Below are 17,459 nucleotides of genomic sequence, written 5' to 3'. Positions count from 1 at the left end.
CCGGATTGATTTTGTCTTCAGGAGTTCCGCGGTGGCCCAATTCCAATGTGGGTTACAAGTTTATAGACTTTCTTCTTAGGTCTGGAATCTTCTAAGAATGATTTTTGCCTCAGGAACTTGGGTGTTGGACTGACCTGAGATCCTGGCCATGGCTGTGCCACGCAGGGATGCAAAGGCAGATGGGGTGGGAAGAAGCCCCAAGATTTCCCAGGGAGTGGATTGAGTAGCTGGGTTGTACTGGATGCAAAGGATCAGGGACAGGAAAGGTAAGCCTCGGAGCCCCAGAAAGAGGCTTTCAGCCCCAGAAAAAGGCTGGCGGGTGTTGCAGGACCAGGGAAGTAGAGGGAGGTGAGGGCGGGGCGGTTCCAGAGGCAGTGCTCCTGGGGTCCAAGGAAGGCACCCAGCTGGCCTGGGTGAAAAGGATCAGGAAGCAGCACCGGTTCCCCAGGTGTCTGGGGACCCAAGACCAGGAATGGCGCAAGGCCCAAACCAGGAGCAGAGAATAGCGGGGGAAATGGAAGGGCGAATGAGGCCGGGGGAGTCAAGTCGTGGAGGGCTCCGCGATAGACCCACCCCAAGAGGTCTGAGGATAGGAGAGCAGGCCAGGGGAGTTAGCCGGTGGTGCAGGTCCAGGGAAGCAGAGTAAGAATTACTTTTGATAATGAACCAGAGAGACAAGCACCAAGGAAAAAAAGATTTGACAGATAGAAGGAAAGAAACCCTGACCAGGTCATTTCTTTCGATGTTGATAATGAAGAAAATGCTTTTGATTTAAAAATTAGGGCAACAAATGGATTCAGTTGGTGTCTAATAAGAAATAGAAAGTTTAGACCTAAGACAGGTATGGTGATGTATCCTGCCATCCCATCACTCTGTAGGCTGAAGCGGGAGGATCATGAATTTGAAACCAAGGGTACACAAGGAGTTCTTATAAAAAAATCAATAAAAAAGGTAAGCCTACCCAAGGGACATCCTGCAAAAGCTCAGGGAAGAAGTTCTTCCCAGCTAACATCTCCAGATGATCTGAAGTCCTATCAAGTAATACCAGTGACTCTCACCAGTGCCAAGGTTTTCTTGACACACAGTTATATCTAGATAATTTTTTTTTCACAAAACATAATATAGATTTATGTATGGCAAGGTATTCTACACAAGACAAAATCATGAAGTGTTCAGATAAAGGAAAAGCTCACATTTAAACTGTTAAAACTGGAGGCTGAAAAATGACGTGACACATGTCAGAAATATATAATCTGGTACTGAGATTAACTTCATGTTGCCTGGAGTGATACAGAAAGCTAATTGGACATTCCAGATGATGTCAAATGTTTTTATGCACGTAGAAATTTGTCAAATCCTTTTGAAAGGAAGGCCAAACAGGCTGACTGTAGAATAATTGCAAAAGGGACAATTTATACAGATCTGAATGAATTTTGGAATATAGTTCATTTTCTGATAGGAAATATAAGTCATATATTCAACAGTCTAAGAAAACAAGAACTCAGGAGGGCAGAACAATAATACAAGCAAAACCTTCTTTTAGGAAAAAGTTGGTTCGGTTATAGAAAGTAACACAAATAGGGCACAGATGGCAGGATTGCAACAGAACCAGCTACCTGAAACCAGAAGTGCAGTGAGAGAATTAAGCAGGACGACGTGCAGAGGCAGCACCTTTCTTCTACCAAAGGAACTTGATCAATGAATGTTTGCTGCTGGACTTTTCAGAGTTCAAAGTTCTGTTTAATCATGCTCTGGCTTTTCTATGTCTTCTGAAAGTCTTTCTCAAAGACAGTATGTCTGAGTGTCACCAAAGCCATGCCTTAGACCTGGCTTTGGTAGGGTTTTTAAGGCAAACTTCTTGAGAGGTGAACATGCTGACAAGGACTTTATTTTCAAGTATTACTGAAAGCAGGGCCAATATGATAGAAGATGCTCAGTGTGCTCAAGATTTAATTGAAATAAACCATGACAAAAAGAAGATACATTTTGAAATGGATTGTTTACACAATGAAAGAATGAGTTGGCTATTTCTAGCTGACAGAGTAGCAAATTATATCAGTGCTGACAAAATAATTTTCAGATGCTGTGGAAGGAACATCCTGGAACTAAATTATTCAATTATTCAATGAAATAAATTATTCAAAATGCAAGGTGTTTTGATAAGTAGCCCTAAAAATATGTGAATATATACCAGTACAAATTAACATTATATAAGAGGAAACTAAAATTCTAAAATTTAAATGTCAAGCTACAGAGCACCCCCTAATCCCAACCCTTTTTGGTTCACTCTAAACTGTAGTAATCCATTCTTTCAGGAGGAAAGGAAACATGTCAAACATCCCAGACACTTTCCTTTGTCATAACCTGGCAACCTTTCACCTTTAAGGCCCTCAGTGGATAACAAGTGGAACATTTTTTATTTTAAAAATACATCCCAGGGACCAGTAAGATAGCTTGAGTGGGCAAAAGTGCTTGCTGTACAACCCTGACCATCTGAGTATAATATCTATAACCCAAGTTGAAAAAGGCCCAATGTGGTGACTCAGGTCTGCAGTCCTAGAACACCTAGAGATGGGAGGCAGAGATCAGAAAATCGACCAGAAACTCTGGTGTGCAGCACAGTGACAGAAACGACGAGAGACCTTGCCTCAAAAATAAGGAGGAAGGAGTGCTCACTCCCCAAAAGTTGTCCTCTGACCTCCACATGTATATATACAAACACACTAAGTAAATAAAAATAAATCTTAATAAATTATATCCAAATATGCTCCCTATGTTACCAGCACTGTCATATGATATTAGATGAGTGATAATTTGGAGAATATGTTCACTTCTACTCAATCTACTTACCTATCATAGAATATTTTCATATTTAGTGTTCATTAAAGTGTATTTTAGATAAGATACTGTCCCACTAAAATTTCTCCTTCCCACTCTCTGTTTGACCTGCCCTCACTCTCCTCAGGATCTCTTGCTCTGGGTGCTATTAGACAAACCATATAATATATTTTTATTTGAATTTTTCCTTTTAATCTTGGATGGGGGGAAATCGAGTAACTTACAAAGGCGGACACTCAACGCTTCACCAGACGGTATCAAAAGCCCCTCCTTCCATGGCTAACTCTAAGCGGTCAATTTTCCGCAGCAGGCCCCACCCCTCGGAGGAACCAGGCCTTTTGGGGACGTAGATACTCTTAGACAAGGGAAGTGAAATAGTTGTACAGGAACCATCAGCTATGAAAAAATACCCTGCCTTGCCCATCTTATTTAAAATGTATAGGCTGAAGCGGATACACTTACCTGGAGCTCAAAAGCATCTTCATTTTAGTTGAGAAGTTTTTTTAAACTTTGATAGAAAAAAGGGGAGACAGAAACATTCAGATTGGCATTTTGCAGACTAAATCTTGTGAAACCACGGAAAAATAAACATCTAGTCTTTTAGGATAATTCTACCATGACTTCAGATTAGACCTGTGTAGCAACTCTAAAATTATGTGGTTTTCTTCTTTTTTTTTCCAGGTTGTCTAGGTGCGTTCCGAGCTGGTCTCTTCTCTGCTGCACGTCAGTCAATTAGCATTTATCCTGACCTCAGGAGTTGTGTCAATGGTAAGACCTCTATTGTTTATTAAAAATAAACAAAATATAAACCTTGTAAGGAAAATATACCATGTTGAGATAAACCAACTTTCTTCTTTTGTCTTTTTGAGACAGGGTCTCCCTGTAGCCCCAACTGTCCTGGAACTCACTATGTAGATCAGGCTGGCCTTGAACTCACAGAGATCCTCCTGCCTCTGCCCCCCGAGTGCTGGGATCAAAGGCCTGCACCACCATGAGGGGGGATGAACTAATATTTTAAAAAATCAGTAAGTGAGCCGTTGAAGGGTGATAGGCCCAGCAAAGACATATTTTCAAACTACATATGAAAGCATATTTTTCAGTTGTAAATGCTGTATTACTTAAAATGAATCTTTCCCTTAATGTTTAAGCAGAGCAGTGTCCATCAGTAGTAGGCCTCAAGTCCTGCTGAAGTCAGAAATGTTATTTCTAACATTTATTTTGGCTGTGGTTTCAGGTTTCATAGGTCAAAGGAGAGCCATGCTTATTATTATTATTATTTTTTCGAACCAGTAATGTAATTGTGAAAAATAGGTGAATCAAAGTAGCTTTTATTGTCTGGATTTATACAGGGTTTGCTAGGAAGACAGTGATTGCAGGCCTCAATTCCTTTCATTAACTCATCACAGTTTTTTGCTACTCATTTGAAAACCATTATTTCATGTATTTTAACAAGAGTTCTACTTATTTAAGACAATAAGCTAGAAGCAGGTCTCTTTTACTCCATCTTAATCCAAATTGGAATCATTGAATTCTTTTGTTGTCATGTTGAGAGTAGTTTGTTTTTTCTGCCTGCCTCATGGAACTGTTAGTAGAATCAAACAAAGTGAAGTATTTGAAAAGAAAACTGCATTACAATTATAAAACATGTATATATACTTAGAATATAAAAGTAATGTCATCAAATAACACGGCTATAAAAATAACTGTAAGGAGTCATTGAGTGGACTTGCTTTCTCTTTTTCTTTTTACTTTTCTGTTTTGTTTTTTGAGACAGGGTCTCAATATGTAGCCCTGGCTGGTCTGGAACATGCTATGTAAACCAGGCTGGCCTTCAACTTAGAGATCAGCCTGCCTCTGCCTCCTGAGTGCTGGGGTTAAAGGTGTGTACCACCATACCCAGCTTTTTTTCTTTTCCTTTTTTGTTTTTGTTTCTTAGTTTGAGATAGAGTCTTTTATAGCCCAGACTGCCCCTAAACTAGAAATTTAAGCAAAGAAGACCTTGAATTTTGATCTTCTGTCTATCCTACTTCCTGAGTGCTGAAATTACAGGCGTTTTATTATAGTAGGTTTATACAATGCTCGGGATCAAACCAGGGCTTTGTGCATGCTAGGTAAGCACTCTCTATATCCCCAACCATGGACTCAGTTTTTAATGAGAGATGAAAGAGATGTATTTTCACTGGTTATAGCTTCATATAGCAGATTCTGTCAATAGTTTGCAGTTTTACTTCATGATTTCTGCCATTCCTTTTTCTTGGCTAAGAATTAAATAAAGTCTGTTTCCTTCAGCCATTCCAGACCAATGTAACCCTCTGCCATGCAATGAAGATGGGTACCTGATCTGCAAAGACGGCCAAGCTGCCTTCACCTGCATCTGCAAACCAGGCTGGCAAGGACAGAGGTGTGAATTTGGTATGTATAATAAATCCATCAAGCTTATCCAGAATGGCCAGAAGACAAGTTCTCTGAAGGTGATATTACTTTAAAAACAACTTATTTCCCCTTTTTAGATATAAATGAATGCAAAGATCCCTCAAATTTAAATGGAGGTTGCAGCCAGATTTGTGATAATACTCCTGGAAGTTACCACTGCTCCTGTGGAATTGGTTTTGTTATCCTTCCAAATAAAAAAGACTGTAAAGGTAAGATCATGGAAGCAGAATACAAATGCATTCACTCTGAAGGAACAAAATCCAGTTAGAGGAATTTCTCTAGGAAATTATTGAAAAACACTCTGGTCAGAGGCACTAGCAGGAAATATGCAGCTCCGGCTGTCTTAAAGCCTTGTAATGCCATGGGAGTGTGTTTTCTTTCATGCTAATGATAACAAGAGTATTTTGTTTTCTTCCTGTGTGTGCACAAGCATGAGTGCGCCCTTCAAGAAACAATTTAATAAGTCAAAATAAAAAAGCATTTCCTAATAGAGGCTTCAGTGCTACTGACTTGGCAAAAACATTGTTTATCCTGTTTCCAGACACCAGCTAATATCATTTCTACTGTTGCAGTGAGATGAACTACATAGAGAAATCTACCGTGACTCTTAATAACCTCTTCTTTTATGTATCTTTCCTTTCAGAAATCTTTCTGATTTCTAATATAATCTTTCATTTTGCACCTCATTTCATTTCAAGAAAGAAAGAATATCTGCTTTTCTTTCTCTGTATATATTGAATATTGCATCATTGGCCATAAGTTTTTTTTTTTCATCAGATTGAAATAATCTCTGTCATTTTGCTAGTACACTTTCTTTGGCTTTCTCTATGAATCCTTGTCTCTCAAGGTTTCCTTTTTTTTTTTTTTTTCCACTTGGCACACTTTTTCCTTTGTTTGACTGCTTTAACTGCTATTACAAACCTTTAACTAAACTCTAGTTCCAAGGGATCTAACACCCACTTCTGGCCTCTGTAGGCACTGTAGGACATGGATGCACTTAGCATACAAATAGGCAAAACACTCATACACATAAAACAAAATTTAATTTAATTTAATTAAAAAATAAAAATCTTTTAAAGAAAAGAAAAGAGACAGGGTGTGGTGGCACACACCTTCAATCTCAGCACTCAGGAGGCAGAGACAGATGGAACTCTGTGAGATCAAGGCCAGCCTGGTTTTTACGCAGCAATTTCCAGACCAGCTGGGACTATAGGAAGACCATCTCAAAGAAACAAATCAAAACACACAAAAGTAAGAATACTGCCGAGACTGCAGCTCAGTGGTGAAGTGCTTATTTAGTATGTGAGAGGTCCTGGGTTCAATTCTCTGTGACACCGTGGTGGAGTGCTTACTTAGCATGTGAGGGGTCCTGGGTTCAGTTCTTAGTGATACCAAAATCAAAATGAATAGAACATCATTCTCTAATTTTTCATTTGTATAGTATTTTATCTGTAATAATCAAGAGAGCACAGAACTTTTAGAAAAATATGTATAAAACTATTTACAGTGGGACCTTGGCCAAGACCTGTTTTACATGGAATCAGATTGGCAAGACTTTCTTGAATATGAAAAGTCTGAAACTTCACTAGGCTTTAGTTGTCAGTGTAGAGCCATTGCATCAATATGCCTTATCTAAATTCACATCATTTCTATACTTCCTTACAGATATTCCTAAAACAAGAAATTTATGTGTTTGCTTTCTTCTAAAAATATGGATTTTATAACTTTCAAAAAATACATAGTTTTTAAAAACTATAATTTTTTATGTGTATGAGTGTTGTGCCTGCATGTATATAAGTGCACCTGTGTTGTGGAGGCCAGAAGAGGGTGATGGATACTCTGGAACTAGGGTTACAGACAGTTATTTGTTGCTGGATGCGAACCTGGGTCTTCTGCAAGAGCAGCCAGTTCTCTAAACAACTGAGCCATTTCTCCAGCCCTACTTTTATGGCTTTTTTAAAAATTAATTTTTAAAAATTTTATGCGTATGAGTGTATTGCCTTCATGCGTGTAAGTGCACCCATGTCATGCAATGCCCAGGGAGCTCAGAAGAAGGTGTTGAATTCCCTGGAACTGGAGTTATGGACAGTTGTTAGCTGGCTGGGAATTGAACCCAGGTCCTCTGTAAGAGCAGCCAGTGCTCTTAACTGCTGAGCCATCTCTCCAGCCCAATTTTATAATTTTTTTTCATATGTTAAATCACTTATTCCTGTATAACCCTGCAAATATGTTTCTTCACCCAATATTAAAAATAATTTATTGAGAATTTGATACATGCATATAAGGTGTTTTATTCAAATCCATGCCAACTCCCTCCCCTCCAACTCCTCCCATATCTTCCCATCACTTTTTTCTGATAAATTCATGTACTCTTCTTTTTTTTTTTTAATGGGGCCTTTTGCTACTCTAACATTCCCCCCTCTGAAAAGGTAGCCCTAAAATATTTTAAGGATTAGATAAGCGCTCCTAAATACTTTGGACATTTTTGGCCTTTGGAACAGAGTATGTTGCTAAGAGGCCCAAGGACATTTTGACTTTTAGCCAAGAAACTGGCTACCTTTCCTTTGGGTCTTTTTACCCTAACTGCCTAGCCAATTCCTAGCTCCTAATCATATCACGCCATCCTCTAAAGAGGTTACCCAACTTGCAGATAGGGAATCTGGATGCAGACTGCTCTGGCTTCTTCAATGTGGACCGGGAACACAAGGTGAAGCAAGGGTACCCTTTCAGTGGGTCTACCTAAAAGACTCCCAAATTACATAACTCTTATCTGTAAGTGGAAAAGAAAGTCCTTAACTGGTGAATAGGAGATATAAAGGAGAAGTAAAGGCAAGAGTAATTAGCATTACAAGTTCTAGACAGAGAACTAGAAAAAAGTCAGAACAGGGTAAATTTCAAATGTTCATATGAGAGTCCATTGGAGTTTCTTGACAAGGGCTTCTGAAAGCATCCCTCTGTTGGGTCCTCCTCATTTTTCTTTTGTCTGCCAAGGCTGGACTCAAGAGTGATGGATTCAGGATTTACTTTCAGGCACTTTGATAATTCTTGGAGCAGATGAAATCAATGTCAGTTCCTTCTCAAAGCCTTCACTATGTGGAGGCAGGATCCTGGCACTCTCAGGCTGAGTTCCTAGCCCCTATGCCAGGGGGAGGTGGGAACAGGCAGTCTCTGGCAGTCTGCTAAGATCTTGATTTTATAGATTTTTTAGTGTCTAAAGTTTTTTAATTAATTAATTAATTTATTTATTTATTTATTTTGGCCTTTTTGAGACAGGGTCTCCCTGTAGTCCCAGCTGTCCTGGAACTCACTATATAAACCAGACTGGCCTTGAACTCACAGAGATCCATCTGCCTCTGCCTCCCGAGTGCTAGGATTAAAGGCGTGTGCCACCATGCCTGGCTAAATTATTATTTATATTGTGTGTGTGAGTGTTTTGCCTGTGTGTATGTAAGTGTACATGTGTATGCAATGCCTGCAGAGACCAGAAGAGGGCATTGGAACTACAGTTAGGGACAGTTGTTAGTTGCCATGAGGGAGGTGAAAACTGAGCCTGGGTCCTTAGTAAGTACAGTCAGTGCTCTTAACTGCTGAGTCATGTCTCCAGCCCCTAATATTTAATTTTTTTTTATTTTGACTTAATTGAGGATTCATATTAAATTGTAAGAAATACTAGAGATCATAGGTATTTTTGTGGTTTCTCTCATTGGTAATATTTAAAAAATATAATGTACAACCTCAGACTTAAAACATTGGCATTGATACAGGCAAGATGTAGAAACATTTTATTACCACAAGGGATTTCATTATATAGGAGTAAGTTACTTCAAATAGAACAATGCCTAAAATTTCCTCTATTCATCTGCAGAGCAAAAACTTTCCAGGTTTTCAAAGTTGAAGATGCATTTCCCATTTCAAATCTGCCTTCCTCCAGTGAATGTAGCTGTAAAAAGTTCACCAATGATTGCATCTTTGTAGAACTACTTTTCTTACTTGTTCTGGTTTCCTTGTAAATGCTTATCTAGTAACTAGTTTCAATCAACATTTTGCTTCCTACTGTACTATGTAATATAATAAATGCACTTGAAATTTCTAGAATATTATTCTATCACTAAAAAGACAGTGGATTAAATGTGGTTTTAGAAATACCTTTAGACTTTATTCAGTTTAATCTTAAATGTAAATCACTATTGAATAATTTAGGCAACAATAAGGGTGAATAAATTAGATACTTGTCTGCTTCCAAAGAAAAAAATAAGTGAGTGCTCTCATTTGCTAAATATTTGACCTAAAATGTGAATCTACTTCTAGACCAAACTTCAGAAGTAAAAATTTAGAAGAACATTTTAACAAGTATTAAAAATATGGCTGAGCCTCTTCTTTCATGTGGTTTTGCACTTTAGTCTGGTACATAAGAAAGTGGTTGAGTCCCTGTCTTTCTGTTATAGATCTATAAATGAACATCAATTGTATTCCCAATTCATTTATATAAAAATCATATTTATGAAACTAAAACATCATTATTTTTCTGTTCCAAGGCTACAATATAGTCTTAGTATTATGTGTTATATCTGTATAATTAGATACAAGAAACAAATAAATGGTTATGTGATATTGAAAAAATGTTTTCCTTTTAACATATTGTTTTTATTTATAGATCTGGATGAATGTTCTATAAAGCCAAATGTTTGTGGAACGGCTCAGTGCAAAAATGTCCCAGGAGACTTTGAATGTGAATGTCCTGAAGGCTACAGATATGATCCCTCATCAAAATCTTGTGAAGGTAGAATATAGTGACTTCATTGCACATGGTGAACAGGGTGGGTTTGAACCCTGAGATGATATTTGAAAAAAAATCATTCCTTTTACTAATCCATTATATAGCTTGGTAAATTTGGTGACCAACCATTGACCATTATGTACTGGCTTCCTTCTGGTATAAAAGTATTATGTAAGACCCATGGTCATTATATGTAATATTACACATTCCATTTAGTATTTTAGGCTTTATAAAAACTGGAGATCTCTCTTTGTTATAAAAGGAAAACTAATGCTTTTTTGTATAGATAATATTAAAAGATACAGAATACTTGCATTTGAAGGGAAAAACCTACATAAAAAAGATTGACACAAGCATAAATTATGGGAGTGAAACTACAAGCCTTCTTAAAAGTATTAGGCTTTATTCCAAAGCTTTTCATTCATTTTCTGTACACATATAGTTCATTCTAAAATGTGAAGCAGGGACTGAAGAGATGGCTCAGCAGCACTTGCTGCTCTTGCAGACGACTTTGGTTTAGTTCACAACTTCCACTCTAGGTGGCTCAAAATTGCCTGTAACTTCAGTTGTATGGGATCAAACACCTTCTTCTGGTCTCTGTGGGCACCTGTATGCATGTGGTATACATGTATACCCTCAGGCATACATACACATGCACATTAAGTAAATAAACAAAATAAAATAAAAAGATAAATGACATTTTCTGTCATCATGGCTGATATAATAATGGAGCTCTAGAAAGCTGAAAATTACTGATCAATGATGTCAGCTCCTGGAGGAAGCTGCTGTCCCTTCTTAGGTTTCCATGGTGGTGGTATGGATGCCTCAGGTAGCTTAAAATCATTATATTTGTTTTTGGTTTTAGTTTTTCAAATAATTCGTGTACAAATTATCTCACATCTTTTAAAAATGTTTTAATATCTAAAAATGAAATTAATGTCATGTCTGAAACTAATCAAATCAACAGTAGAACATAATGAATGTCTTGTAACTAGTTTTAAGCAGAGAGCTCAGTGGTTCTAATTAATTCATAGTTTGTAGACCGCATTGTGTTACAACTATTTCCAAAACTTTTTCATTACCCCAAACAGAAACTCTGAGCTAGTCAATGGTATGCTCTCTCTCATTGGTTTACCTTATTACAGATGATCCCCGAAAACCCAAGAAGCTTTTCTGTCTCTTAATTTAAGTAAATGGATCAAGGATTGTTCCAGTTTGTTTAGTTGTGCTAAAACACCATGACCAAAAAGCAGCTTGGGGAAGGAAAGTGTCTCTTTGAAGGAAGTCAGACAGGAACTGAAGCAGAGACCTCAGAGGAATGTTTAGTAGTTTCTTCTCTTGACTTGCTCAGCTACCTTTCCTATATAAGCCAGGTACTCCTACCTAGGGATAGTATCACCCAAAGTGGGCTGAGCCCTCCTACCTACATTAGTAATCATGAAAATGCCCCACAGACATAGAGAAAATTCTTCAGCTGAGGTTCCTCTTTTCTGAGTACCACTAGTTTGTGTCAAGTTGACAAAAATGAATCATTATAGTGATTTTATAGTAGACTTTTTATTATTATTTAAGATTCTTTTGAAACTTTGTTGTTTTACTTCTACCCCAAACATCCCCTGTATCGTTTTCTAGTCTCCTATTCCTTCTCATTGAAATTATTATAGGGAACTCCAGGAATTTGCAGATTTATTGAAACAGAAAAACAGATCTTTGAATGTGACAGAGGTTTTCCGGGCTCAGATAGACTTAACTTGGGAGTTAGTCTTCTGGAAGCTCACAGTTACACAGGTCCTCCATCAGTCATGGCTCCAGGTCCTATCATATGAGTTCAAAGAATGAGTTTCACAGACCAGAGGGAGGGTATGTTTTTGAAAGGAGTTTATTAAAGACTCTTAGGTAGGCATTTAAGAGAAAGAAAGCAAGATGAGCTTCTGTAGAGCAGGAGCAGACCCAGAGATGGCTACCACTGGACTGCTAATTTAGGGTCTTTTTATAGGACTTATGCAGAAACTATGTTGGGGAACAGGTAGTGAGCTTGTCAATCCATTTGACCCACCCAGGAAGTGACCCTAAGCCTCTCCACTACAGGTGTCTGAACTAGTTTTGGTCACATGTATAGCTTCTAGGCAGTTGTGTAAAAGGAGAAGAAAGATAAGAAGAAATCATACTGGCAACTGGGTCTCCAAATACTTCTGACATTTCTGCCCTCCAATCAAGATAAACCCAGGATATTTCTAGTTTCTGGTCAAGGACAGGAATCAAGGTCCCTGTTCCTAAACTGCCTTACCAGTTCCTATCTTCTGTACTCACCATTATTACTAGCTATTTTTAGTGACTATATTATAGCTTTATTTGCTAAGTGACAGAGTTTTAAAAAAGATTTGTACTTGAATACATGTATATCTTAGTTAATCCTATATTATACAATTTTAATGCATTCAAAGAATCACTTACTTTGGGAATATATTATAAAGTACTTTATAATAACATTACATGATAGCATTTATGATTTTAGAAATTTTCAAAGATTGTAGCGTGTATCCAATGAAAATGTCAAGGATGTTATATAGTCCTGAAGTAGACTGTAGCCTTTAGCTTGACATATTATTACAAAGTGTAGCTTGGAGAAAGAGATCAGTTAGAAGATTCCAAAATATGGATGGTAATACCACAGTGAGGTTTTGCTTTGTCTGAGACAGGGTCTCACTGTGTAGCCCCAGCTGGCTTGGAACTCACTATATAGACCAGGCTGGCCTTGAACCCACAGAGATTTGCCTGCCTTTGTGTCCCAAGAGCTGGCAGTAAAGGCATGTGCCTCCATACCCAGCCCACAGTGAGATTTTGAAAAAACAAATAACATTAATATGTCTTTAACTTTTTTAGCACTGTCAATTATTGCATTATGAGAAATCAGATGTTTTTGATATTCTCATTTCATCCATTGCATTAGCTTTGAGTTTGGTGAAACTCATTTTTTAATTCCCTGTCTTTCACTGTCTTTTCTTCCTTATCTTCACTTGTATTCCATTTCCCTTTATAATTTCTTCTCTTTTACCTTATTTCTCTATTGTCAAAGCAAAGAATTGGGAGGTAATTTTAATGAAATTCATGTAATCAGAGATGACAGTTGAGACCCTAAATCATTTTCTTCAAGTTGAAAATCTGAAAATTAGAATAATTATTACACTATTATTAATCACTGCAAATTATAAAATTAGTTAAAGTGTATAAATAAGAATTGCACTTGTAGCTCCTTTAAATTTCTAGGTCACATGTTTAGATATGCTGTCATGGGGTTTCTTCTCCTAAGGAATGAGTCCTATGCCTTTTGGATTGAGCATTTTGAAGCTATGAAGTTTTATCCTTTCTTAACCTCAGATGTGGATGAATGCTCTGAGAACATATGTGACCAACTTTGTGTCAATCATCCCGGACACTACTCTTGTTACTGTGATGGGAAGAAAGGATTCAAACTTTCCACAGATGAGAAGAGTTGTGAGGTAAACTTTTTTTTTTTTTTTTTTTTTGGTCTTGTTGAGACAGGGTTTCCCTATAGCCCCCAGCTGTCCTGGAACTCACTGTGTAGACCAGGCTGGCCTTGAACTTACAGAGATCCGCCTGCCTCTGCCTCCCGAGTGCTGGGATTAAAGGCGTGCACCACCACGCCCAGCCAGAGGTAAACATTTTTAAAATGAAAAACTCTTCCTTTCTGAAATGAGATTCAGTTGTTGCCAGGATCCCCCTCTTCCACCTTGCAATTCTCATTCAAAGAATTCAGTTGAGATTTAGAGTGCAATATAGAAGATAATTTATACAAAATGGGAAAGCACACTCCGAGAGCAAGAGTGGACAATAGTCAGACAGAACATTGTTCTTTATTTACACCTTAGTCATATTTTTTGGTTGTTGTTTATTTTGTTTTGTTTTGAGACAATATGTCCTTGTAGCCTGGAACTTGTTATATAGACCAGGCTTGCCTCCACCTCACAGAGATCCATTTGTCTCTATCTCCTGACTGAGGAGTGAGTGCTGGAATTAAAGGCATGAACCACCACCCTGACTAGTCTTTTTTTAAATGATTTATAAAACCTCTGGAGCAGACTGCTTTCCTGAGGTCCATTTTCCTGCCCAGGTAATTGAGAGTCCCGTTGGTGTGACTGTCACTTGAGGAGGCACTGGTAAGCCTTTGTTCTTTATCAGAAAGCCTCCAGCTAGAAAATAATCTTGGAAGGCTTAGGATTCTGGAACCAGGCTTAGGTAGTTAATCAAGTAATGGCCTCCCTGCAATTTGGGATCTCTTCCCAGGGTCAGAGATAGGACCCAGGTCCTGCTCCTCAGGCCAGTAATTAGAATCCTGCAGTTCCAGTCCTTGGTTTCACAAGCTTCTGATTATGAAGGAGGGGTCCATGTCCAATGTCTAATCCTTCTCACACCCAATTATCTGTCTGGATTGGTATTTATTTCCATAAAGCAGAAGTAAGCCAAGAATATGCAGATTTTCTATAATAATTGCCATAGTCGACACAGGCTACAATTCACAATCAGTTTACTAGCCATGGTCATGTAAGTTGTAAACACTGAGGAAATGTTGTGGTTGAGGGGACCTGGGAAATGACTCAGTGAGTAAAGGTGATTGGTACCAAGCCTAAAGACCCAATCTCAATCCCTGAACCTCATGTGATGGAAGGAGATAACCAGCTCCCACAGTTGTCTTCACTTCCACATATGCACTGTGGCACATATGTGCCCACACACATCTGCATGCACACACACGAACACACACAAAAATAGATAAATAAATTAATTAATCAATAAATGTGTTTTTTAAAAATTAAGGACTTAGTAGTTAAGAGCACTATCTGCTCTTGCAGAAGACCTGGGTTCTGTTCCCAGCACCAACATGGTGGTTAACAACCATCTGTAACTCCAGTTCCAGTAAATTCAATGCCCTGTTCTGACCTCTCTGGGCATTGCATGATATGGGTGCACTTATATACATGCAGGTAATACACTGATACACATAAATTAAAATAAAATAAAAATGTGGCTAGTTAAAAATAAAAAGGCAGGATTACATTTCAGAGAATACTTATCTATAGTGCTCACATTTACAGAATGCAAAGCATAAATTTATTGAAGATTCCAAGAAAAACTGGCATTATTAATACTGCTCTTTGAGTAAAAAGTATATTTCATAGTAAATTGCATAGAAATTTCAATGAAAACATTTCCACTGTCTCTCTGTTATATTCTGGCAAGTTTGCCCAAAGCATGTTTGTACTTGTAAAAGTTCACAAATTTTCCATGGAAACAACTTTGTCACAATAGGATTTAGTGAGTTTAGATATATCAAATTTCAGAAACCTATACTATTCATCTGTATGTCTCAGAAATGCTTTTCAGCATCCAAAATTCAATGGTAATTGACCCAGGAATTCAATGTTGAAGCAAAGTTTTAATTTTTCCTCCACTGAATAAATAAGTGAACACCTGACCCACCCCATCCCTCTTTTAGAAATAATAAGATCATATGTGACCTTCCCATTTTTGCATCTTTGATTTTAAACACATAAAGGTGAAATTATGTATGATTATGATGCAAGCTATTTAAAATTCCTAAGTAATGATATCACTGTGTGGACACATAACTAAGTATGTATGTTAACAATATGAATCAGTACATGCCTAGAAAAGCACAACAGTCATGCTACCCCCAGGTGAAGAAAGATCAGAAAGTTAGCACAGGTAACAATTCTGGGGTGACTTAATTGGAAGGTCATGCTGTGGGAATATCTTCTTTTATAATTTAGTCCTTTATTATTTTGGATATGTTCTATCATGCATATTACTATCTACCTTGGACTTGTTATGCAATGATTTTTTTTCTATTTAATACTGTGTGTAATTCATCTCAAAGTGTCCTTATCTGAAGCCAAGAACTTATCCCTAGACAACTTGCCACTTTAATGTTCATTTTCACTTTTAAGAAACAAATAGTTGTAAAGAGATGGTATGACTTTGAATTATTTTCATGTAATTTTTTAGAGATTGAGATGATAATTTATTCCTCAAGACCTGTCAGAATTCCACTTAGTGTCTATATAACACATTCTTGCTCACAACATTTTTTCTTGATATATGAATGAATAATTTCCAGATATTTTCATGGGAGGCATTGTACAGTTTATTGAAGATAAATATACTTGAAGTAAAAGGTTATATTTTGTACTGAGTTATCTGAAGAAAATAGTAAAAACAAAATTGAAAGCCACAAATACTGAAACTTTAAAACACACATATTTTGGAGGTTGTATGAATGGGTTTTACAAAGAAGTGACAGATATTGCTGTTTTATTTCCAAAGATATTTGAAATACAATTTCAGTGTATTTCAGAGGGAACATTAGAAGCTAAAGAAAGGAGCAACAACCTGACAAACACCAGGCAAATAACCTTTGCACTTTGTTTCCTTCTCTCCAGGATATTCCAGTGTGCCTTCCCTTGGACCTTGACAAAAATTATGAATTACTTTACTTGGCTGAGCAGTTTGCAGGAGTTGTTTTATATTTAAGTTTTCGTTTGCCAGAAATCACCAGGTGAGGAACTAATGTTAGTGGGAATTCCTAGAGGTCATGTGGGCAAGGACAGAAGAGGACACTGACAGGTATGGATTTGTGTTCTCAGATAACTTAGGTCTATCAACAATTCCTTCACACATGCAATTTTCATAATACAGCCTTTTCAAGTGAATCAAGGCTGACCTTCCAAATGTGAATTTATTTATTCTACCTCATCATTTTCCATTTCCCCGTGAGAACATATTTACTAAGGAGCTGGGAAAGGAAATCTAATGTATGTGAAATTTTCACTGTTCTTTTATGCATCATAAAAAAGTAAGCGATAGTACCCAATGTATTGCTGGAGTATTGTTATATTAAAAGTTAATAAGGAAAATTAATAAGAATGCTTAAGTAGCATTTTGAAGAAATGTTTACTTAATTCAGCAATCTGAATACTTTATCTGTTACTCCTGTAGTTAGACTGACTAGTGAATGTGTAATTGTTTGCATTTTACAGTTATATTTTATTGTGTCACATTTTCTCAAAGCATACATTCTAGAAAGTAGAAGCAATAAATAGTAACATTTTTGTAATCATGGGAAGGAAATACATTTGAAGCTATTCAATAGCTAAACAATTAAACTAAATTTATAGAATTTTTTTCATGACAGAGCATTGAATGTTTTTCTAAAATTTATTTACATGTGTTCCTTGAGCATTCTGCTTACCTCCATCTCTGGTTTTGCACATGCACATCTCAAAGTAAATGCTCTTTTATAATGAATTATATTAGATTCGGTCCTTACCTATAAGAATAATAGTAATGAGAGAGAAAAATGTTAAAATGTGTG

At 37.2% G+C, this 17,459-nt stretch overlaps 1 protein-coding gene across 1 annotated transcript in view; it reads left to right on the top strand.

The window, feature by feature from the left end:
- Positions 1 to 17,459, top strand: part of Pros1 (protein S) — a 59,443-nt gene that overhangs the window by 13,919 nt on the left and 28,065 nt on the right. Inside the window, exons 3-8 of the mRNA XM_008832250.3 lie at positions 3,520 to 3,606; positions 5,128 to 5,250; positions 5,349 to 5,480; positions 9,926 to 10,051; positions 13,427 to 13,548; positions 16,528 to 16,643. Coding sequence (XP_008830472.1) covers positions 3,520 to 3,606; positions 5,128 to 5,250; positions 5,349 to 5,480; positions 9,926 to 10,051; positions 13,427 to 13,548; positions 16,528 to 16,643 — 706 coding nt within the window. The remainder of the gene's footprint in view (positions 1 to 3,519; positions 3,607 to 5,127; positions 5,251 to 5,348; positions 5,481 to 9,925; positions 10,052 to 13,426; positions 13,549 to 16,527; positions 16,644 to 17,459) is intronic.

Source organism: Nannospalax galili, unplaced genomic scaffold, assembly GCF_000622305.1.
Source record: "Nannospalax galili isolate Female #2095 unplaced genomic scaffold, S.galili_v1.0 scaffold293, whole genome shotgun sequence".
Classification (NCBI taxonomy): Eukaryota; Metazoa; Chordata; class Mammalia; order Rodentia; family Spalacidae; genus Nannospalax; species Nannospalax galili.
Note: the sequence above shows the minus strand (reverse complement) of the source record. Positions and strands in the feature narration are given on the sequence as shown.